Genomic DNA, 25,445 nt, shown 5'->3' with positions numbered 1-25,445 from the left:
TTGACAGGTGTCTCACGGAAATTAAACATAAAAGCACACAAATTAGTCCGTACATTCGTAAAGAATTGAGATAAAAAGTCAAACTGAGTGCAAACAGCAAGGGATGAGGAATGGGCAACCCCCCCCAATATACGGAATAATTTCTGTTCATTTTAAGTTTTAATGTTGCTCCTTACTTTCAGTTGAAAAAAATTTTCTTTTAATTTAATTTTTGATCGTTTCTGAAATCATGCCAGAAGATCCCCCGTAATATTTTCCAAGTAAAATCCGCCCCGGAAATTTTCCGCTCCGCACAAAATTCTCCCCTCACTACCGCCGAAACTCCCATTCAAAAAATGTCCGTATATTTCCCAACAAATGCTATATCTAACAATAGGTATATTGCAAATTTTACAGCCCTTATCCCAGGGGCTGTGGGTCCTCTTGTCATTCCTGAGAGCATAGTTATTGGACCTTTAAACTATAATGAACCAAATGGCTATCTCAAGATTTTGATCGAATGGTAGGGGGGCTAGTTACCCTCCAGTTTTTTCGGTCACTTAAAAAGAGCACCAGAACTTTAATTTCCGTTCAAATGAGCTCTCTCTCTCTCTCTCTCTCTCTCTCTCTCTCTCTCTCTCTCTCTCTCTCTCTCTCTCTCTCTCTCTCTCCTCTCTCTCTCTCTCTCTCTCTCGATCTTCTAGGAACATTGGTCCGTTACGACCAACTATGGAAAAAAAAGAAAAAAACAAGCATCCGTGAACTTTCTTCTGGTAAAAAAATAATAATAATAATAATTCAACCGTTTTGAAGCAACTTCAAACCGCCAAAGTAGGGTTCTTTGATGTGCTGAACCTGATGGTGTAATTTTCAATAGGATTTCTTGACTTTATGGAGTGTTATTTCCCCTTTTTTTTAAATCGGGCAAATTATTTCAGCCTCGTAGCCTTCCATGGTAAAATTAAACTTAATGAATTTTATAGTTGGAATCAGCATAAAAAGCAAATTCTTTCGATGTATAAATTGTTACCAAAATCCCTTTTTTTAGAGTTTCGGCTACTATTCGGCCGAATCGCAAATTATTTTACAGTTCGTTAGTTTTGGAAATATATGTAGGTGATTGCATGTAATAGGGAACTTTAAAATTAGAGTTAAAAAAGTTCAGTTGAAGGATCGATAGTATTGAAAAGCCTTAGTTTTAAGACAGGTATTTTTGGGATAGAACTAAGTTTTAATACTAAATGTACGTCAGCATGGCTGTATATAATGGGAGCGGGAGACTCACACTAGATCGGTCTAAAGACCCCTCCGCTCATGAGAAAATTGAAGATAGTGGTCTCAAAAATTTACATTTTGCCATTATGGCCTCCCAGCCCTTTCAGGAAAGATTATCTGAAAACTAACCCCCACAACTACTGGGATTATGAGGTGGAAACAGAATCTGTATTAAGATCAATAAAGTTTTGGCATCGCCCCATGAACTTAGCCCTTAGTTCGTCCAAAGGCACACAGGGCGTCAGTGAGTAGTTTTTAATTTTCTCTCAAGTGAGGCCACTACGTAGATGCCCTCTCACTCTAGGATGAGACTCGTCTGGAGGGCTCTTCTGTCCTGTTCATACGTTCAAAGGGGCGTGTTGTTTGTTCTTCCTCGGTGACGAGTATCTTCCGGTTGCCAGTGGAGGAGCATTTTAGGAAGTCTATGATCTGGTATAAGAAGGATGTGTCCAAGGATGATCTTTGTTGCCTCACAAACGGAAGCGATGTCTGGTTGGCATATTCGAGTACGGATCTCGTCGTTGCTGACACGGTCTCTCAAGCTGATCTTTACGATCCAGCGAGGACACTTATTTTCAAAGGCGTTTCTTCTGCTCCGTGGTTAGCTTTAGGCATTCCGTGTAGGAACTCAGTACAGACGAAACATTTGAACCCAATATTGATGTAAGTCTGGCAAAGTGACTCTCAGTTTTTCCGGTGTACAGAACTTTAAACATTGTGTGGTCAATGCTGATTTTCTTCTCGCCGCAGCCTTTCCATCTTGCTTCCAAGACATAGACTATATCAAGTTTAATCTTAAATGGTTTACTCGCGTTCAAAAATCTTGTCCGGAAGCTCACATGAGCTGTCGTTAGATTGAGAGATTTAGATCCGAGGCTTATTTTTGACGTTTTTTTAGAGGGCGTTGCGCCCGAGAAAACTCTTTAAATTCACTACTACAACTACTAATAACTCACTGCAGTACCCATTCGCCTGCAGCAACACAGCCACGCACGCTCCTCCTCCATTCCAATCTATTCAAAGACTCCTTCTTAATAAACTACCAAGAAGTTCCTATTTCCCTTAAATCCTTCCTTTAAGGGAAATGGGACAATCTGTCATCCTTCATTCACAGAACATTTCATAGTCATCTCATCCTTTTTCTCATTAAAGCCCTAGAAAGCGGGATCGAACCACATCTTTCAAACACCTCAATGTTTGAGATATAGTCAGTCGGGTACCCAAAGCAATCCGTAGGCAATTTCTTTGGAGAACATCAAGTAAATCTTTCTCCGCTTTTCGGAGCGCCCACGCTTCAGAAACATATCTGACACACTGTCATCACTATAGCTTCCAATATCCTACCTAATCTTGGTTTACAGACTTGTCTCACAAACTTTTTTCAACTGTGAAAAAAACACCCTGGGCCTTGGCTAATCTACTTTTAACATCTTTCACAGCTCCCAGCGTCTTTACTGATAATACTTTCTAGGTAAGTAAAGCTGTCAACTTGATTGATCTTCCCCTTACCCAAAATCACCTCTTCACCTTCAAATATCCCTAGTCTTAACAACTTAAGTCTTCTTAACATTAATTTCTAAGCATATTCTTGCGCCCTGAACCCGCAAAACCTCTAAAAATTCATTAATTTTGCTAGCACTTTCATCTAGGATGCTTAAAATCGAAGTCTAAGCCTAGGAAAGTTTTACTTCTCTTTAAATCTGCTAATCAAAAACTGAGCTAATAAAGCTACATCAAATATAAAGAAACTGGTTTTGGGCAGAGGGGGTTGGGTAGTATGGGCAAGTAAAAAATAAGAATAAAAAAAAGCAAAATAAGGAGAAATGAAAATATCTTTAAATGTCACAGGCCTTCAGAATTAATACAGATAGAGGCCAGACCTTGTGTTCACATCCAAAAGTGATGGCAGGAGCAAAATTGCGCTCCTAAACCAGAATATTAAGCTTTGTGTTCGCTTTCTGTAGAAAAAAAAAAACTTTGATTAAAAATTCATAGGAACAGTCTTATTCGAACAAGTTCAGGAAAAAAGATAGAGGGCAAAAAAACTTGTTATTTAGTAACTGACAATCTGTGTAAAATTGAAAGCCACAGTAATGCGGTTCCAGGTAGAGCATAATTTCGAGTCTGATTGCGTTTTCCATGAAAACTGCATAAACCCTTTGAGAAATATTCATATTCCTCCCCTAAACAAATGAATGCACCCAACTTAGCTATCAGCTAATTCTTGTAGTTAGTTAACATCCACTCTTAGTTCTGTCTAAACCTCTTTGGAGAAGCATAAGCAAACTTTAGCTTAGACCAAAAGGATGGAAAGGACTAAACATTTTAAAGTAGGAAATGAAATATGATCAGAAAAAAATCTGTTCGACTTGGGAAAAGGAAACTTGGGGCTGAGCTCAATAAAATGATACGTATATGTCAAGATGCAAGCCCTGTGTTTTTGATAATTTAAAAACTTGGTTTTGCTTGGGTCTGGGAAGTGAGTCTTGGACCATAGCAACCTACAGTCCAAGACAATTTCCTGATGATAAGTCATATTAGTTTAGGATCATTTTTTTTAAATGATAAGAAACATAATGAAACAATTGTCAATCTTTGGGTGTAACTTCCTCAGTTTTTCGCTCTCAGTTCTCTGGTTCCCGATCTTTGGCCTTTCTTTTACTGATCTTCAGCTCCTTGCCGTCAAAGAACTGACATCAAAAGGAGTAAATGGCCCACAATTTCAAATAAGAAAAAAAAAATAGACGCCTTGAGTATATGAAAGCACAACTTATTTTTTATTCTATTCCTTTACACGGCAAGATAAGAGCTGTGCAAGAAACACCTATCATAGCAAAATATTGCTGTACAGCTTTTCCTAAAAAAAAGAGTAGAGGACTCATACCACTAGGAAAGAAGCAAACATCGAGATATACTTTCAATTTCTACGGTTTTGCGGTTTTTTATATAAGATATCTGTGACAGGTATCGTATACACAAAGGCTTCTTTTTACTTGGCCATTGTCATTGTGAACGAGATCTTATTTTAATATTTACAAAAAAATAATCTTTAAAATTTAGAAGATGAACTTAAACAGCATTTGTCAATTCAATTATCGTACTAATGAGTTCATTAATGTATTAAATGAGATTTTAGGGACTGTTACGACGAAATTTCCTGCTAAATGTCATCTAACTCTCATACTATTTTTCTGTATTAGAACTTATCAAACCTAAAACTTTTATAGTGCAATGATTACATAAAGAGACATAAAAAATAAGATCTAAAAATACAAAACACAATCTTAAACCTCAAAGGTACCCACTGGTCCAATCCTAAGGGGAGGGTGGGGGCGCGTATAGGATAATTTTTCCTAGGGTGATGGGATCATCATCAAGAAAAAGTGATTTTTTTTAAACTAAATCGTCACCATATTTTCCCTCAGAAGATCAAAAAAGACGATCTGATCTCCGGAAGCCTCAGGGAAGTTTTCTGAAGCCAGTCAGAAACCCAAAAAAGTATGCTTTCTATGCCGATTTTTATTATATTTCCCCCAGTTGGTTGGTCCTCTTCGCCAACTTGGGGGGGGGGGGGTCTCACACGTCAGTGAAATTATAATTTAAGAAAAGTTTGCAGCCTTTTAGGCATAGGAACACTTCACAAGAACAACAACAGCATCTGTGTTTCAAAGATGCTTAGATGTCAGTACGGCCAAAATTGTTGGGAACTTTTTCGGAACATTAGTAAAAGAAAGGTTTCAACACTTACATAATAATAAAAGTGTAACTTCACCTTTTGATCAGCTTTTTGGGAAACAGTCTGTTTTCTAATATCCTCTTCTTTCTGTTGCTTTTCATAGTGAAAGAAGTCATCAAATATAGAAGTGGCATGTTTATATGTATGCATAATTTTAAGCACTTGTCTACCCTTTTCTAGGGGCACTTCTTGGGTATCTCTTGAATTAGTCACAGGCTTATTTTCATTATTTTCTAACCTTATGTGACGCAACGAAGAGTTAGGAACATCTTTTACATAAATCCATTTGACTTTAAATTGTCCACGCCACTTGTCTTGGGACCAAACAGATAGAGAGGATCCCATGTCCACAGATGACAGCATTTCAGCCATTCCACAGAAATGTCCAGAGCGATTAACAGAAAAATATAAATACACCGGACCTTTTCCTTGTTGGTCAGTAAAAGCCTCATTTAACTTTTTATTACCATGTTCAGTTGAACACCACACTTCATATTTTATAGAGCGATGAATGTCATCTTCAGAATATGACCTGATAACAAAGAATCTAGCATTTTTTCCACTCAAGTCAAAATCAACAGGGTTGTAGTTATGATTATTCACTAACTGCCCCAAAACAGGGCTTGTAACAGGCTCTGTGGTCTCTTGATTCTGTTGAACACTAACTACATTATTGTGTACAGGTGGAGGTCCAAAGTGTTGAGCTCCTTGGGGAGCTGGTCTTTGGTTAGTGAAAGAAGTGAAAGTGAAATCAAATATAGAAGTGGCATGTTCATATGTATGCATAATTTTAAGCACTTGTCTACCCTTTTCTGGGGGCACTTCTTGGGTATCTCTTGAATTAGTCACAGGCTTATTTTCATTATTTTCTAACCTTATGTGACGCAACGAAGAGCTAGGAACATCTTTCACATAAATCCATTTGACTTTAAATTGCCCACGCCACTTGTCTTGGGACCAAACAGATAGAGAGGATCCCATGTCCACAGATGACAGCATTTCAGCCATTCCACAGAAATGTCCAGAGCGATTAACAGAAAAATATAAATACACCGGACCTTTTCCTTGTTGGTCAGTAAAAGCCTCATTTAACTTTTTATTACCACGTTCAGTTGAACACCACACTTCATATTTTATAGAGAGATGAATGTCATCTTCAGAATATGACTTGATAACAAAGAATCTAGCATTTTTTCCACTCAAGTCAAAATCAACAGGGTTGTAGTTATGATTATTCACTAACTGCCCCAAAACAGGGCTTGTAACAGGCTCTGTGGTCTCTTGATTCTGTTGAACACTAACTACATTATTGTGTACAGGTGGAGGTCCAAAGTGTTGAGCTCCTTGGGGAGCTGGTCTTTGGTTAGTGAAAGAAGTGAAAGTGAAATCAAATATAGAAGTGGCATGTTCATATGTATGCATAATTTTAAGCACTTGTCTACCCTTTTCTGGGGGCACTTCTTGGGTATCTCTTGAATTAGTCACAGGCTTATTTTCATTATTTTCTAACCTTATGTGACGCAACGAAGAGCTAGGAACATCTTTCACATAAATCCATTTGACTTTAAATTGCCCACGCCACTTGTCTTGGGACCAAACAGATAGAGAGGATCCCATGTCCACAGATGACAGCATTTCAGCCATTCCACAGAAATGTCCAGAGCGATTAACAGAAAAATATAAATACACCGGACCTTTTCCTTGTTGGTCAGTAAAAGCCTCATTTAACTTTTTATTACCACGTTCAGTTGAACACCACACTTCATATTTTATAGAGCGATGAATGTCATCTTCAGAATATGACTTGATAACAAAGAATCTAGCATTTTTTCCACTCAAGTCAAAATCAACAGGGTTGTAGTTATGATTATTCACAAACTGCCCCAAAACAGGGCTTGTAACAGGCTCTGTGGTCTCTTGATTCTGTTGAACACTAACTACATTATTGTGTACAGGTGGAGGTCCAAAGTGCTGAGCTCCTTGGAGAGCTGGTCTTTGGTTACTAGTTGGTGGAGGATTATTCCAAGCTGGTCTACTTGGAGGTGGAGCTGTCATTGCCTGAGATGGTAACTTTGGCGGTGGAGCATTAGTCTGCGGAAGAGCAGATGGGGGCACTTGCCTTGAAACAACTTGCACAGCTCCATTTTTACTTTCCCATGTCCCTATATCTAGGCTTGGTGTTCTTGGGGTCTGCACTATAGGAGGCGGACCCATTATTTTCTTTTTAAGTTGCATCTGAGGCTTAGCCGGCTGGCTAGCTATAGCAGCCCGAGAAGTTTTTTTTCCCGTGTTTGATTGTAATGATGTTTCTGATTCAGCTTTCTCTCCATCCCGAGGTTTATTGTCATCTAAAGCTAGAACTTGGATACCCTGTTCGGCAGCTTTAACAGGATCTTCAACGACACTATCTCTCTGGTTATAATATGGCTCCAGGGTTTTCTTTGTCCAAGAAGGGAAATCATTCACTTGACCACTAACAGCTGGTGTAACACCCATATTAAATCCATAGCCATAACTCTGATTAAAGCCACCAAAAGCATTATTACTTCCTGGAGCACCACCACTAAACATTCCTTCCAAATGGAATGCAGAATCATGTCCATAAGTACCAGTAGCAGTTGCTAGGGCAGTGGTATAGTTACTGAACATTGGCGACGGGTCCATACCCGTAGACCAAGTGCTATCTGGCATTCCAAAAGTTTGATAGGGATAAGAACTGTAGTATGTGGACATATACGAATCGGCAGGGTACCCCTGAAACAGAAAAAAAAAACAGCATAAGACTTACACCAGATATGCTGAAATAAAGATAATTTTATATGTTGGATTTTTTTTTATGAACGTTTTGGATAATTCAATCAATATTTGGCAGTTACTATTCTTGAGGAAGATAATGATGCAACCTTTTCTGTCTTTGAAAATTTGAACCTTGCACAAGGGTTGATATGTTGCTCACTTAACAGTTTTTAAGTTTTTATTGTCAAGACCTTTTCTTTCCCAGTCTTAGAAGTTAAAAGTTTGATAAGAATCCCATCAACGCTGTTGCCAATTGCCATTCTCTTCTCCTATTGGTGGAAGGATAAATTAACCTAATTTCATTCGTAAATGAATTGATTGCAAGTTAAAACTAACTTAGTACGTTTTTGCATTCACAAAAGAGAACAGAAGTCCAAAGAGTAAAAATTAGGAACTAGGTTCTTTACAGAAAATTAAGCAGAGAAGCGAGATCTTATTAGTTCTATGATTCGAAACAGACAGTTTTCCAGAAGCTCAGAAGTATTATTCAAAAGTTAAGTTTTTCCTCAAAGTAGAAGTAAATTTTCAAGGGAAATAAGAGTCAAGTCTATTTAAAACGATACAAGGAAATTATATACCAGAGGCCAGTAGTTTGAGGTACTGCTTGGAGTTGGTTCCAGTCATGTAACCAGGATTTGTGATCTTCCTACAGAGCTCAGTGAAATAAACACACACTCCAAAAACTTTTTAACGTTGCAGATGGCACTTTTCAAGACCCGCAGCACATCAATGCACTGCAGAGATTATGGTTAACACTAGTAATAATAATAAGAAAACAGACTACCTGATGAGGCTGCCTCCAAGATGAAACGCTATCTTGCTCTCCTAATCCATCTTTTCTTGTAACACCTTAAAAAATAAATTTTTTGCTGAAATTGTGGTGCATGAGCAAGTTTGAAAATTATAGGCAGTCAGACACGACAAGTAAAACCATTTATTAATCATACCCCAAAAAAAAAAAAAATCAACATAAGGCCCTTGATCAACTAAAACAACAAACTGTGGGAACCATAGATGAAAGCAAAGTTTCTTTTTTACAGACATGGGTATTTCAAAATTCAGCAATCAGCTCAGAATTTTTTTTAACTCAGTAATACACCTAGAGTGGTTAGGCACTCATCCTTACAGGATAATGTGCCCACTAGATAAAAAAAACAAAACAAAAAAGTCAATGCGCAAAGATATGTGCTGTGTTCACCTGATAAGACCTTAAGAATTTTTCTTTTTATCTTGCATGCAGAGTAATTAACCAAACTCGTACAACTTTTTTGTTATTCATTCTCAAATCAAACAGCATAATAAAGACATCTATTTCCCTGTCAGAAATCCTAATGCAACTCCCCTATTACTAAAGGTAAACTTACAGTTATTGGTGACACTAATTACCAATTTGTTTGAGCACAAGTACTGTCAAAAAGTACATGCTATTACAACCCTTGATTCTTTTCTGACAATAATTTGATATTGGTGTCAGCACAACTCAAACACACACGACTCAGTTGCCAGAAAGGTTAGTTTAAAGTTCAACTTTTTTTATTTCCTGTGAAAATCAAGAATATGTTTAATCAGTAAGAGATATTCCATGGAAACGCATCAAGGGAATAATTTATCTCCCCCCAGGAACAAAAAAAACAACAAAAAAACATGGTAAAATCTGTAATTTTCTTAAACAAAATGATTTAATAAACATTCAAAGAGCTGTGCTTACTTATAAAGTTTAGAAGAAACCTGATTCTAGAATGATGTCAGTTCATGTTTAGGACAAGAGTCCCAGTATTGTTATTTGCTTTTAAGTTTGGCTAAAATTTTCTAAATCTTGCAAAACATTAAAAAAGGATAAAGAAGGTATTCCACATAGACATTTAAATACCCAGAGAGGCATCAGACTTCAAGTCTCTCCAATGCATCCTGATTTTACGATTCTATAATTATCTATAATAATTCTATAATTATCACATGTTTCATTGTTTAATATTTCGATTGATTATGCCACTATCCAGATTACATCCTTACATACATGCCTTAGATCAAACATCATTTATGACATGAAAGGTAAAATAAAAATTAAAGAGAAGAGGCGAAAGAAAAAGAAAATATATATATATATATAGCCTATATATATATATATATATATATATATATATATATATATATATATATATATATATATATATATATATATATATATATATATATATATATATATATATATATATATATATATATATATATATATATATATATATACATATATATATATATATATATATATACATATACATATATATATATATATATATATATATATATATATATATATATATATATATATATATATATATATATATATATATATATATATATATATATATATATATATACATATAAGATAAGATAAGATTTATTGCTGAAAAATAGCTATCACAAGCCCAAAAGGGCCGAATTCGCACTTTAGCGTCAAATACAGCGAAAAAAAGAATAACAAAAACAAACAATCAAAAAACAACAGCAAATTATAAAAGGGTCAATGTCAAATACGTAAAAACGTTAAAAACAAAGTACAAAGTAAACTCATAAAATTAGAAGGCCAATGTCATCAGCAAAAATATGACAACGTCAAACGTCAGCAAAAAAAAAACAACAAAAAAACATAAGTTAGTTGGTGAATAAATATAAAAACCTCCAAATTTGCAAAATGGGCATTGAAATTAATAACTATGAGGTAAAGAGCGAGTGAGGGGGAGGGGGCAGCGGAGATTCAGTGGTTGAAAATGTCAACTATATAAGGGATAAAAGTTCTTCTATATCTTTCCGTGCAAACTCTTATTGGGGCGAGAAGGGGGATTTTTGTTGACACAGAAAGCGGGAGGCGGGGTCGAAGGGGTGAATATTGACCAGGGGAAAAGGGGAGTTGTTCGAGGGTTATGAAGGGCATTGCTAGCAAAACGCAAGGTAATTTTTGCTCTCCTTTCCTTAAGGGTGACAAGATTAGCTCTCCTAAGAAGGGAAATATAAGGTACTTTACCCTCATTGAAGATAATTCTTAGGCAACTTTTTTGTACTGCCTCTATTCTGTCCGACAATTCAATGGAAATGCCAGGATGCCAAACAGGACAGGCGTACTCAAGGGTTGGGCGTACAAATGACAAGAAAATCCTCAAACAGTGCGATTTAGGGCATTTGCACGTTTTAAGATGTTATTAATATGACAATCCCATTTTAAGTCGCTTGAGATGGTAACGCCCAGTAATTTCATAGTGGTAACGGACATTTCAGGGGGGGGGGGGGTTGGACAGGAGAAAGAAGGAGGAGTTTTAAGGAAATTAATATTAAGAACAGTTGACTTTAAAGGGTTGACTTTCATATCATCAGTGAGAGCTTCGGCTGATTCCGATTCCAAGATGTATATTGGGTTGCTTTTGGAATGTTTGGTACTTGTCGCTAAGACATTTAGATCATCGACGAATATCCATCTATCCGGGAAATAAAGACCAAGGTCACTTTTCCTTGCAAGAAATGAAATTGGACCTAAGAGGGCTCCTGGGGGCATACCATTATAAATTGGAAGGGGATCAGAATATTCATTCAGCTATTTCACGACTTGCGCTGTGTTAGAGTGGAAATATGCAATTATTCGAATTAAATTAGGGCCAACTTGAAAGTCATTAGATAGCTTTTCTAATGGTATATTGTGGTTGATTAAATCAAAAGCTTTTTGTAAGTCAACAGCAATAACATTGAGCTAGGTATTGGGGTTTTTGAGTTTGTTACTTATTATGTCCATAGGGTGAACAAGATAGTGGGTAGTAGATGTAGAGTATAGGTTTCCAAATTGTCTTTAGTCAACGTTTGGGATTATTTCAACTTTTAACCACACAGCTAAAAAGCTTTCATATAACTTGGAAAAAACTGGAGTATGAGTAATGGGACGGACACAATCAAAATCATTATTTTTAACTTTCATGTTTACTAGAGCAATAAAACCTAATTTCCAACAATTTGAAAACCCACCGGTAGATGTAATTTCATTAAAAAGTCAGGACAGATGTTCTGAGAGGTTGTCAGCAAAGGCTTCAATTAGTACAATCGGAATATCTAATGGACATCTACTACACTTTTTAATGTTATTAATTTTTGCCTCGAGATCCGAGGGCGAAATAAGGGAAAAATTGAGAGAGCACAAATCATAAGGAGTGTCAAAAGAAAGGGGAGGGCGGTTCTTAACTATGGAAGAAAGAAACCTGTTCAGATCATTGGCTGTAACTGAAGGATCTTCTTGGAAATGGAAATCTATAATATTATTTTTTTTCCAACAAATTTTCTTTATTCTATTATACCATTGTTTTGGCTTTGTAGAAAATAAATCCTGGACTTTGAATTTGTAATATGAAGAAGCAGATTTACCTATTTCTTTTTTTATATGTTTACGCAGTGAGTTCACTTCGGATGTTTTACCACTCTTTAGTAGATTCAATTTAATTCTAATTAGTTTTTTCAATTGGCTAGTAATGTATGATTTGTCATAAGAACATGTTTTTACTTTTTTCACAGGGAAGGAATTTATGTATTTTGTTTTAATCAGATTTTGGAATTCGGAGACTTTAAAATTAATGTCATTTTTTCATTTGAGGGCCAGCCAGTTTTCATTGGTAATCCAAGATCCAAATGTGTAAAGGCCATCATTGGAAATGGGGCGTTAAGAGAACTCAGTAACAGAAAAGGTATGATTAAAGATATTGAGGGGCTTTGCTAATAAACAAAAATGGTAACTTCCTCCTAACGGGGGCAAGGGAAAAGGAGGGGCATAGAATGCCTGCATATTGGTGCAAATCAAATCAAGAGTGGAATTTTCTTTTGCTGTTTGTATTTCTACTATTTGTTTTAAGTTTAGGGAACTACAAAGGGAATTTAACTTTAGATTATTAGCATCACCCACTAATAAAATACCGGCGTTCGGGAATTCGCAAAGGACGAAGTCGGCACTACTATGCAGTTGTTGGTAGAATCGCTGTCTTTGTGCAGCGTTTTGATTTGAGGAATAATAGTAGCAGCAAAACACAATCAAATTAAAGGGGCGTGGTAAAACTTTGGGTCTTACACTTACCCAAATGATTTCATCGTAATCTGAAAGGTTGGGAGTATGAATTGATTTAGGAAAGAGATAATTATTTACAAATAATAGTATTCCACCTCCCTTTTTACCTAGGGGGTAATCATGGGGACGAAGTTTTATGAATTGGGAGTAGTTATTAATTTTCAATAAATCAGGGTTCTGTGCTTGGACCTCAGTTACGGCAATTACATCAATTTTGTGTACTTGACAAAGGGCCTCTAGCTCGATCAATTTGTGGAAATTCAGGCTTTCGGCGTTCGTAACAAGCAACTTTGGGAAGGTAAAACGGTTACTAAAGAGGGCAATTTTTTTTTGTTAATTTTGGGAGGCAGTGGGGGGTGGGAGGAACGTGGATCTGGGAGGGGAGAGGCATCTTTTTCGGGATGAGGGCTGGGAGTTATTTGGGGTTGAAGTTTATGAGAAAGATGCTGTGGGTAAGGGTGTGGTTTTGAGGCATTATTAAAAGGCGGGACTGGACCAGGCTTGAGAGAAAAGGAGGACAGCGAACAAATTATGGGAATATTATTAAGTTGGGATGGAACTACGATGGAATTCGTCTTACTATCTATAGTTTTAGAAACTCTGCATGGATGTGCTACCTGTGGATCGTTCTGCCTGCTTACTCTTAAACCAGAGTCATACTGGTAGGGTAGCCAGGGGGGTAAAGTGCAAGGGAAGGGAGAAAGGTTTCCTGGTGATCTGGGAATAAGTCAAATTGGGAGTGTTCTTTATATATATATATATATATATATATATATATATATATATATATATATATATATATATATATATATATATATATATATATATATATATATATATATATATATATATATATATATATATATATATATATATATATATATATATATATATATATATATATATATATATATATATATATATATATATATATATATATATATATATATATATATATACACGGGTTTCCAATAAATAATAATAATATGAAATTTCCTTTTTGTCAAGCTTAAGCCAAAACACAAGTGACAATGCATACTTTTCAGTAACATGTGGGAAACTTAATCCCACAATTTTCCCAAAAAAAGTTTTGACATATTAAGGCTCTTGTGTGAACCTATAAACAGCAACACATGGCAGACTTTATCTTACAATAGGGCCGTTTTTTCACTCGTCAATGTGCTAAGATCTTACATCTTTTGTCAGAAAACGCTAAAAAGTTAAATCTTTGAACAAAGATCTTACATCTTTGGTCGTTTTTGTGCAAACGTCTTTCGTCATTCTGCTCTGATCAGCGGTCTGAGAACAATGATGAGTAGATCATCGAAGTTCTCTCATCATTGTTCTATATGGCAAAACAGTGGCGGTCTTCACACTTTTTGCTAACATCAGTGAACTGTAAGATCTTAGAACAAAGATGAGTTAAAAAACGATAATCTTTGCAGAAAGATGTAGGATCTTAGATGCATGATCTCAGTGCTAAAAAACGGGCCTAATATCTCCAAGAAAAAGGTCTTGATGTCTCTCCTTAAGGGTTTGGTGAGTATTTATAAACAGAGAACTCTAAATAACTACATTGAATACTTCACATAAAGTAGATTAGAAAACAGCATTTTTTCAAATGCAGACAGCTACAGGCAGCCACTCTCAGATTAGCAAACATGGTCCACATGTCTCATTTGCATAGCCTCCTGGTCTTGTTATTTTTACCAGTGTGCTTGCACACTATGGAGATTTTAGAAACTGTGCCAAATGTTCCAACATTGGAACCAATGGTCCCATGAAATTCTGATTTTCTGGATAAATAAATGTATTTTTTCTCACTTTTCTCGAAGTTCTTTATAGTTTTCAATGGGGTTAAAGGATTAAGACGGAACCAAATTTGCCAAGAAAGAGTCAAACTTGTAAAATTATGAAAACCCATACTTTAATTCAATCTAAATCCTGAAACCCCATTGAATGCTTCAAAGAATTTGAAGAGAAAGGTAAGAAAAAGCATGTTTCTTTACCAAAAAACTCAAAATTTCTTCAGATCATTGGTCCCACTGTTAGGATGCTTGGTACAGTTAATAAGTTATGCAAATTATGAAAAGCAATGGATACCTTTTAGTACCCATTAGGTTCAATAAGTTTATACTGCACATTTTGCGCTCTTTCATAAGATGACATACTGCTTAAAAGGTCTTAAGGGGTTAACTATTTCAGTTTCAATTTTGCCCTAAAGGAAAAAAGACAAAGAAAATTTCATAAATGAAGCGGATTATAAGAGATATTATCATTAGTATTTTTTATAGTCTGGTTGGTGGACTAGAGATGAGGCTTGGGTATATTAAAAGAAAGAATTCAGATTAAAAGTCTGAGACAATTTAGAGACTTGAAAGTAAAATTCGACTGTTAGACTGTGGTCACCTTTATGTCAATAAGGGGCTGGCAATTATCATCAAAATTATGTAAGTTTGTAATTACTATATTAAAAAGTAGCAGGAGCAATCAAAGATTTTGTATATACAAATTACTAATTAGGCTATATAAGATGATACTGTAAGTTTTTATCCATAATAATACTAACCATTAAAGGGATATGGTTCAATTGGCTACAATTTCAATATATATTTTTTTTTTTTTTTATATCCCTTTGTATACCATGGTCTTCTTCAGTGATGAGAGACTTTTTGCTAGTGACTGTACCTATTATTGGCTTCTGACAAATTTGAGGATATGAAAAATTCAGTTCCATATCCACTACAAAGAGGGGTGTGCAAGTAAGAATAGGCTGTCAGGGAACAGTCATTTCAAGCATTAAGCATTAGAAGCATGTGCAAATTGGTTTACCCTTTTATGTGCTGTCCAGATGTGACCTCAATAGAAGAAGTGTGAGAGGGTACTACTGTGCCCATCTAGTGAAAACTTCTAATAAGGACTTAAATACTTGTGTCAATTTGTCTGCATTTTATTTATTCCAAATATATTTTAAGAGTACACTATGTATATATTTAAGGTTAAACAGGCTGTAAAGTCAACATATTATTTTCAAATTCCTTCCTCAGATTCCTGATCAAAGTGGGGTCCCTGCAATACCCTTATTGGTGAAGCCAACAAAGGATTGCTGCAAAACGTCATGTTGCCTAAGCAATGTAAATCTAGTTCACATTTTATACTTATAAAAATATGGAATATTAAGTTCATATTTTGTAGGAGACAGACTTATGAAGGAGTTGATGACAAATACAAATAAAGAAAAAAAAAGTGAGACATAATAATTACCTTGAACATGATGACTCTTTGCTCTCTGAAAAAATAAAGAAATATACATTACCTTTTATATATGTATGATTAAAAAAAATGAACCAGAACAGAAAATTAAGCCAAGGTAAAATAAAAACAATAATGTATACAAGCTGAAACTAAAAAACAAAGAACAAAATTTATTTTGACCAAATTTACTTCATTTGTCTTGTAAAATTTAAGTATATTAAGATTTCTTAGGGTTGATTATCTGAACATTTAAAAGTGCCCCCTAGACCCCTAAGATTTTATTGGGGTTTATATAACTTCCTTTTGTGAAATTTTCTCCCTAAGAGCTGAACAAAAAAAGATCTAAGACATAACACTTAGTCTACTTAGATATTGAACACTGTCCAAACAAATGGGAAATGTTGCATTTCCTGTTTTTCTAGTTTTTAAAGCTTAGTAAATTTATTTTGTCTTAAACTTTAGCAAAATTCTTTAGAATTTCTGAAAAATAAATGAAACATTGATTTCTCAGGTAACATTATGTATGCATGGGAAAACATTTCATTATTATTTGGGAGTTTCCTCTAAGGTTGTTTGACAAAGGCATGTGATTTTAGGCAAAGTTTCTTCAGTATGAACTTGTTTGTTTTTTGTTCCTCAGCTCACCAACTTCTTTTTGTCATGATTATAGGCTAAATTTAAACCATTTTTAAACAACTTCTGAATGTTCAATTACTTCCAAGTTTTATCAGAATATCCACTTCCAATAACAGTGCAATAAAACAAGAATTTTTAAAAACTGTTCATGCTTTAATTAAGTAAAATTAATAAAACAACATAAATGAATGATTGTGCACAGCACAAAGCATAAAATAAACACTTGACAGTGTGGCAGTAAGGACACTTGCCTCTGGCTGTTGTAACTAAGATTTGAATTGTAAATAAGACAATTTGTTTAATTGCACAAGTTTATGGGAAAGATATCTTCCAAGAGGATGCACTAAAGGAAATGGGAAGAATGCAGAACTACCAACCTCAAAACTAAATATCTCTGGTAAAAGTTTTGGTCTATTCTCTCTCATATTGGGCTCTATTGTTCTTCATTTGTTTATTAGCATTTGTTAATATGTTTGTGTTTGTCTACATTGGGTCTAGATGTGCCCTAGTTCCATCTAACATCTCTCAGTTAGTCTATCATTGTGCTAACAACCAGTTCTTAGTTACTAATCTTTTTAATTATTGTCAACACACCATTTTGTTTTCAGTTCTTTTGCATTTTTCTTTTTCATATAGACTGATTTTTTTTTATTTACACTAGAAACTCTATATCACAATAAATTTAGTGCCAAGGACAAGTTTTTCTTTAAACAAGGGTTCAGTTGAATGAGATTGAATTGTACAGTGGTTCAGTTAAAAAGGGACTGAGTTTCACAAGAGTTCAGTCAAATGGGGTTGAGTTGCACAAGGGTTCAGTTGCAACCAGGGCCAGGTGCGCAAGAGTTCAGTTGCAATGGGACAATCAATCATTCATTTACACAATCTTCTAAGCATCTTCTAACATTTTTGGCCTTAGATTCATCCCTGAAAGTTCTATTCATTTTACTCAACTACTTTCCAATAGAGCAAGAAGTTGGTACTTGTCTATTATATAAAACAAACTAAATAAGTGAAGTCTGGTGACAATAAAATATGATGAAAATAGAATACTTTATTAGCAAAATTGTGAAGGTTATTTGTGAATTATTAAATTTGGAGCTTTGGCATTGGCTGAATGTCTCAAAGACAAAGAAAAGTTCATTATTAACACCATTCTTGACCTAGTCCATTTTAGTTTATTATTATTGCAAATCTTGAGGACACTGGTTAGTTTCCTTATACTAGTGATATACTATAGTATCTCACCATGGATGTTCAAGAATCATTTCAGATTGTTGGAAGGACTACAACACAACTGAGCTGGAACAAGCAGGTTTCATTCATTTGAAAGTGTACAACAGAAATAATTTTGTTGACCCAGAAACTGGCACCTTGGCCCAAAAAGTAGAGAAAATGTGGGGTTCTGCAAAGTGGAGGAACAAACAGTACCAAGGTACTTCCTGCCATCATTTACATTCATACTTAGTAGAGTACATGTGGTGGGCGGCAGTAAAGGCAAAAGCCGAGTTCATTTTAATGCGATTCTTAAGAACATTTCTGCGTTTTGGGAGCATATTCCCAAGTTGTAGTTCTCACAATTTTGCTAATAAAGTATTCTATTTTCAGCATATTATTTTTTCAATAGGTTAAATAGGTTTGTTTAGGTTAAAATAGGTTTGTTTAGGTTACATATTTAATATATGATATGCTTTATCAACCCCCCCCCCCTAATGTGCAAATATATAGCCTAAATTTTCTAAACTATTATATTTTTATCATAATTTTGTTTTATTTCATTAGCATTCACCAAACTTCACTTCTTGAGTGTGTTTTATATGATACACAAGTACCAAGAATTCCTTAAACTAGGATTTTACCAATTTAATGCCAAAGCAGCAACAGTATTAAGCAATAGGAAAATTCATAAAGAGCAGGTTAAGGGTAGTAATTAAGGGTAGGCTGTATATTTAGCCATTAGGGAGGGGAGGGGGAGTGAAATGCTTTAAGGAATAATATAAGTATCTTAAAATTTGGAAGTATTTTTCAGAATGTTATAGTTTTCTCCTGAGGGAACAAACCACCAAATCTATACCAGAGGCCTAACCATGTGTGTTGGCTATCATTACTCTGTTTGGTAAATTTCTTATAACTACTACTACTAACAACTCACCAAAGCACCAAGCCGCCTGAGGCCAACACAGCTACGCACGCTCCTCCTCCACCCCAATCTATTCAAAGCCTCCCTTTTTACACCCTCCCACGAAGTTCCCATTTCCTTTAAATCTTTCTTTATGACGTCCTCCCACCCAAGACGAGGACGACCTGCTTTCCGTTTAGCCCTAGATGGTTGGCCAAAAAGAAAAATCTTCAGCAATCTTTCATCCTTCACCTGCACAACGTGCCCTAGCCACCTCAACCTTTCTCTCATTATAGCCCTAGAGAGCGGTATTGAACCACATTTTTTGTAAAGCCTATTGCTTGAAATAGTCAGTCAGCCGGGTACCTAGAACAATCCTTAAGCAATTTCTCTGGGAAACATCTAGCAAATCTTCATCTGCTTTTTGGAGCGTCCATGCTTCAGAGCCATATTTGACCACTGTCATCACTGTAGCTTCTAATATTCTAATCTTGGTTTGCAGACTTATCTTCCTATTCTTCTAAACTTTTTTTAACTGTGAAAATAAACTTTAAGCGTTAGTTATTCTATATCTAACATTTTCACAGCTCCCACCAACTTTAATAAAAATAGTTCCAATTTCAACGAATCTATCAATCTCGTCAATCGTATCACTAATTAACATCAACTTTTCTTCTTCAGTCATTCTCAGCCTTAGTGACTTAGTCTTCCTAACATTAATTTTCAAACCAATTCTAGCCCCCTGAACTCGCAAAACCTCTAAAACTTCATTCATTTTGCTCACACTTTCATCTAGGATGCTTAAATCATCAGCATAATCCAAGTCCAGGAGAATTTTTCTTCCCCAGAGGCATTTCACATGGAAAGAGTTGTTGCATAAACTTTGGAAGGGGCTCACTTGAATGGAAATTGGAAGTTATATTCCCCTTTTTAAGAGTCAAAAGTGATCAGAGGGCAACTAGCCAAAAACTTCAGAGAGGTCTCATTTGATTGGAAATTGAAAGTTATAGTTCACTTTTTAAGAGTCAAAAGAGATAAGAGGACAACTACCCCCCCCCTCTATGCCCTTTTTCTCTCAAACCTATCCAATAAGAACTTTGAGATAGCCATTCTCTTAAAAATAGTTCAAAAATCATATAACAAAAATTCCAGTGTCAACACAACCCCCCAGGCCAAGGGGTAGGTGTTGTAGGTTATGCCCTGGTGGCATATATAGTTCTTCTGAAAGGGATGCTTGTATAAACTTCAGAGAGAACTGATTTGATTGGAAATTAAAAGTTCTAGTTCACATTTTAAGAGTCAAAAGAGATTAGAGGGCAACTACCCCCCCCCCCTCTCACACTAGGCCCTCCCCACCTCCACGCCCTATTTTACTCAAAACCATCCCTCCCCACCTCCTATTTTACGCAACTAGACCCTCCCCACATCCACACCCTATGGTTGACACAAAAACTCTCGGGTTGACACAATCCTGCAGGGCCCAGGGCAGGCATTGCAACTTATGCCCTGGGGGCATATATGGTTACTATGGAAGGGATGCTTGTATAAACTTCAGAGAGGGCTCATTTGATTGGAAATTGAAAGTTACAGTTCACTTTTTAAGAGTCAAAGAAGATCAGAAGGCCAATAGTCTCCCACCCCCTCCACACCTTTTTTTTCCTCAAACCCATCAAATAAGAACTTTGAGACAGCCTTTTTTGGCATAAATGGCATAAATGATTCTTATGAAAGGGATGCTTGTATAAATTTCAGAGAGGGCTCATTTGATTGGAAATTGAAAGTTATAGTTCACTTTTTAAGAGTCAAAAGAGATCCGAGGGCAACTACCCCCCCCCCCTCTTTATGCCCTTTTTCTCTCAAATCTATCCAATAAGAACTTTGAGATAGCCATTCTCTTAAAAATAGTTCAAAAATCATATAACAAAAATTCCAGTGTCAACACAACCCCCCAGGCCCAGGGGTAGGTGTTGTAAGTTATGCCCTGGTGGCATATATAGTTCTTCTGAAAGGGATGCTTGTATAAACTTCAGAGAGAACTCATTTGATTGGAAATTAAAAGTTATAGTTCACCTTTTAAGAGTCAAAAGAGATTAGAGGGCAACTACCCCCCCCCGCGCACACTAGGCCCTCCCCACCTCCACGCCCTATTTTACTCAAACCCATCCCTCCCCACCTCCTATTTTACGCAACTAGACCCTCCCCAAATCCACACCCTATGGTAGACACAAAAACTAGCGTTGACACAATCCTGCAGGGCCCAGGGCAGGCATTGTAAGTTATACCCTGGGGGCATATATGCTTATTATGGAAGGGATGCTTGTATAAACTTCAGAGAGGGTTCATTTGATTGGAAATTGAAAGTTACAGTTCACTTTTTAAGAGTAAAAAAGATCAGAGGGCTAATAGTCCCCCACCCCCTCCACACCTTTTTTTCCTCAAACCCGTCAAATAAAAACTTTGAGACAGCCTTTTTTTTAAATAGAATATAAATCATATAATAAAAACTCTGGAGTCAACACCCCCCCCCCCCAGGGTCCAGGGGCAGGCATTATAAGTTATACCCTGGGGGCATATATGGTTCTTATGGAAGGGATGCTTGTATAAACTTCAGAGGGCTCATCTGATTAGCAATTGAAAGTTCTAGTTCACTTTTTAAGAGTCAAAAGAGATCCAAGGGTAACTAGCCCCTCTCCCCTAGCCCTTTTTGCCCCAAACCCATCCAATGAAAATTTTGAGATAGCCATTTTGTTAAAAATAGTTCAAAAGTCAGATAAGAAAAACTGTGGTGTCAATACAACCCCCAGGGCCTGGGGGCAGGCATTCTAAATAATGCTCTGGGGGCATATATGGTTCTTATAGAAGGGACGCTTGTATTAATTTCATAGAAGGCTCATTTCATTGGAAACTGAAAGTTCTAATTCACTTTTTAAGAGTCAAAAGAGATCAGAGAGGAACTAGGCCCCTACTCACTTTTTTCCTTGAACCCATCTGATACAAATTTTTTGATAGCTCTTTTTTTTAAAAATAGTTCAAAATTAAATAACAAAACTCTAGTGTCAACATAATCCCCAAGGGCCCAAGGGCAGGCACTTTAAGTTATCACATCCTGGGGGCATATATGGTTCTTATGAAAGGGATGTGTGTATATCTCTTCTATAAAGTTCAGAGAGGGCTCATTTGATTGGAAATTGAAAGTTCTAGTTCCCTTTTTAAGTAAAAGAGATCCAATGGCAACTAGCCCCCATCACACCCTTTTTTCCCTAAACCCATTAAACAAACATTTCAAGATAGCCATTTTGCTAAAAAAAATGGTTCAAAGGTCAGATAAGAAAACTCCTGTGTCAACACAACCCCCAAGGGCCCAGGGGCAAACATTGCAAGTTATGCTCTGGGGGGCATATATGGTTCTTATGGATGGGAAACTTGTATTAACTTTGGAAAGGGCTCATTTGATTGTGAATTGAAAGTCTAGTTCACTTTTTAAGAGTCAAAAGAGATCAGAGGGCAACTAGCCCCCCCTCCATGCCCTATTTTTCTCAAACCAATCCCATAAGAACTTTGAGATAGCCATTTTTCTTAAAATAGTTGAAAATCTGAAAATAGTTTAAGATAGCTATTTTGATAAAAATAGTTCAAAGGTCAGATAACAAAAACTCTGGTGTCAACACAACCCCCCAGGGCACAGGGGCAGGCATTGTAAGTTATTCCCTGGGGGCATATATGGTTCGTATGGAAAAGGTGCTCATAAAAACTTCAGAGAGGGTTCATTTAATTGACAATTGAAAGTTTTAGTTACCTTTTTAAGTCAAAAGAGATTCAATGGTAACTAGCCCCCATCACATCTGTTTTCGGTAAAATGAATTCTGTTTTCATTTTCTTTTATAGCAACTCCTGTTGTCCAACTTCCAAGCTTTGATGCAACCATTCCTCCTCAGTTTGAAACACCAATTCATAAAATCACCAAGGAATTGGCAGGTGATCATGATTTGTTAATGGATCCACAACCTGGCGATCAAGTTGCGGTATTGTTCAGTGTTGATTGTCTTTACTATCGAGCTGAAATTGCCTGTTTTGTCAAAAATTCCGTGACTGTATACCTGATGTACTTGGGCCTTTATTATCAAACAGATATTAAAGATTTACGAGAAATGCCAAAATGCATACGTAATATACCACCTCAGGCGGAGAAAAAGAATCAGCACCACTCAACTGCAACCACTCTTCCTCAGTTTGAAACACAAATTCATAAAATCACCAAGGAATTGGAACGTAATCATGATTTGTTAATGGATCCACAACCTGGCGATCAAGTTGCGGCATTGTTCAGTATTGATTACAATCATTTTGACCTATCGTGCTATCGTGCTGAAGTTTTTAATCGGTCTTTAATTGCTCTCAGAGCAATGGCTAATGAAGTACAAGAAGAGTTGGATTTTCGTCAACGTTTTGAAATTGAAAAACGATTATTAGGGGAGTTTTAAAGAAGGATCTTGAGAAATTAAAAGAAAAGCCAAAGACTAGAGATTTAGTTGCAGCTGCCTTTGGTGAAGGAGGTCCATTTTACAGGGCTAAAATTATTGAATTCATTGACGAAGAAAATGTGCATTTGGTTTCAATAGATCATTGTCAATCCGGTTATGTAGCTATTGCAAAATTGAAGAAAATTCCTTCTTGTATTTTGAGCTACCCACTTCTACTCGGATTTCGCTCCCCTAATGTTGAACCTGATAATGAGATTCAAACATCTAATGCAGAATCGACAAAAATAGAAGATGCGACTAACAATGGTATCTATGATAACACCAGTAAGAAGACAGAACAGGAGAAGGATAATTTGAAAGATGGGGACAGAGAGAGCCCACCGGTTGTCTTGTAAGTCCTAGCTGAAAAAGAAAAGAAAGCATTTTTCCTATGCATGATATGACTGTCACAATTGCAATTAAAAGACGAAGATAACTTAATAATTATATGCAGACGAACATAATAACTAACTATATATTTCTTTTTTCAAATGTCACGTATTATGAAGGTATTTATATTGTTTATATTGAAACAATCTATTTATGCAAGAATACCATTCCAAGAAATTCACTTGTCTGCCTTTCATAGTTGGTATTTCTTAGCTAACAATGTCCTATCATTCTAACGCTGATGATGGGAATTATTTGATGACTAAAAACCAATCAATTCTTTTCATCTTCTGTCATGTTAGATATCTGGAACTTATCTAAATAGCCTCAACTTACACGAAACATAAGCAAAGACCCAGGCTCAGAATTTATTCCAGTGCTGAGATTATTCAAAAGTGTTCATATCAATTTCATATCAATGATTCATATCAATTTATTGATATTCTACACTATTCTGAACAATATAGGAATTTTACAATTTGGATCGGATGTCTTAATGGGTTACAAAGGACAATATATCGAAAAAGGTTCTAGGACTGTTGATGGTTTCTCTCCGATCACTTTTCAATTTTTTAAAATGCGCTAGAGCTCTCAATATCCGATCGAATGAGCATCCTGCGAACTTTTACGACTTCGAGGGCGCAGTCCCCCTTCTATACGGTGTAAATTCTACTCATTTAGAAGTTTATTGCTTCTGTTTACTTTTACAATAAAGACGTAGATCAATTTCTACACCCCTCTCAGTTCCATATAATTAATTTGGTACTTAACTAAAGGTTCAATTATCGTTAGGATGTTTGGCTTTAAAATATACTCTTTAAGGCATCTGCCTTCCCCACCTTAAAAATGATCCACCACCCCTTATTCATATTAGCTTATGTGCATTCACCCATCATTAAATATAATTTTTATGAAATCTGAAGCAATTTAGTTTTGTTAATTGAAATTTACGAATAAATGTTAGAAAAATTATTTTTAAATAAGAAGGGAAGCATCATCCTATGTAGACGACGCATATCTGAAAGCTCGTGGAGGTTTGGTATTTCAGTTCTAGCTTTTAAATGTGCTCTTTTAGGCATCGGCCACCCCTTCCCCCCCCCCCTTTAACAAAGACCCACTGCTATTACTTCATAATAGCTGAGGTACAATTATACATTTTTTTTTGTTCCTTTTATTTGTCCCAATTTTCTTTTGGCCACTCAATTTACATCAGGGAAGAATCATCTATGAAGAAATTGTCAGGGCCGGGGAGGGTATAAGGAGTGCACTGAATACGCTTTTATTTGGACAATTGTACGATGAAAATGAGGAAGACTTCCAACGATTGCGATTACATGATGAAGAATGCTGGTTGTCAAAAAGTGCATGTTTATCAAGATTAATGAAAAAAAACTTTCCGAAAAATAAATTTTTTAAAGAAAAGTAAAGGCCATGTTAAACTTAAGCTCAGCAGATACAAATCATTTGAATCATTTGTTTTCATGACAAAGAAAACATTTGTCCAAAAATTGGTTTTCAGCAAAGCGCCAATGACGCAGTAGGTTTTAGACTTTTACAGTGAAAGAAGGAGGTGATACCCAAACTCTTGTTTGTGGTAATTTTTGTCGTTTCAAGCTTGATTTGCATATTCAATTTAAGTTTGACTCG

The 25,445-nt window shown here is 35.9% G+C and overlaps 1 protein-coding gene across 3 annotated transcripts in view; it reads right to left on the bottom strand.

The window, feature by feature from the left end:
* The window catches only part of LOC148945043 (uncharacterized), a 45,504-nt gene that overhangs the window by 2,612 nt on the left and 17,447 nt on the right, over window positions 1-25,445 (bottom strand). For 2 of the 3 annotated variants that reach the window (XM_089098863.1, XM_089098861.1), the window contains 3 exons: window positions 16,146-16,170; window positions 8,571-8,635; window positions 5,003-7,744 (listed from right to left, as the gene is read on the bottom strand). In XM_089098863.1, the coding sequence (XP_088954989.1) occupies window positions 5,003-7,723 (2,721 nt within the window). In that variant the 5' untranslated portion in view covers window positions 7,724-7,744; window positions 8,571-8,635; window positions 16,146-16,170. The remainder of the gene's footprint in view (window positions 1-5,002; window positions 7,745-8,570; window positions 8,636-16,145; window positions 16,171-25,445) is intronic. The other variant, XM_089098862.1, reaches the window with a different exon arrangement.

The sequence above is a fragment of the Artemia sp. Qi Xiang Cuo genome, chromosome 13 (genome assembly GCF_049724085.1).
Source record: "Artemia sp. Qi Xiang Cuo chromosome 13, ASM4972408v1, whole genome shotgun sequence".
NCBI classification, from domain to species: domain Eukaryota; kingdom Metazoa; phylum Arthropoda; class Branchiopoda; order Anostraca; family Artemiidae; genus Artemia; species Artemia sp. Qi Xiang Cuo.
The sequence above is the reverse complement of the archived record's forward strand: the minus strand, read 5'-3'. Positions and strand labels throughout refer to the sequence as shown.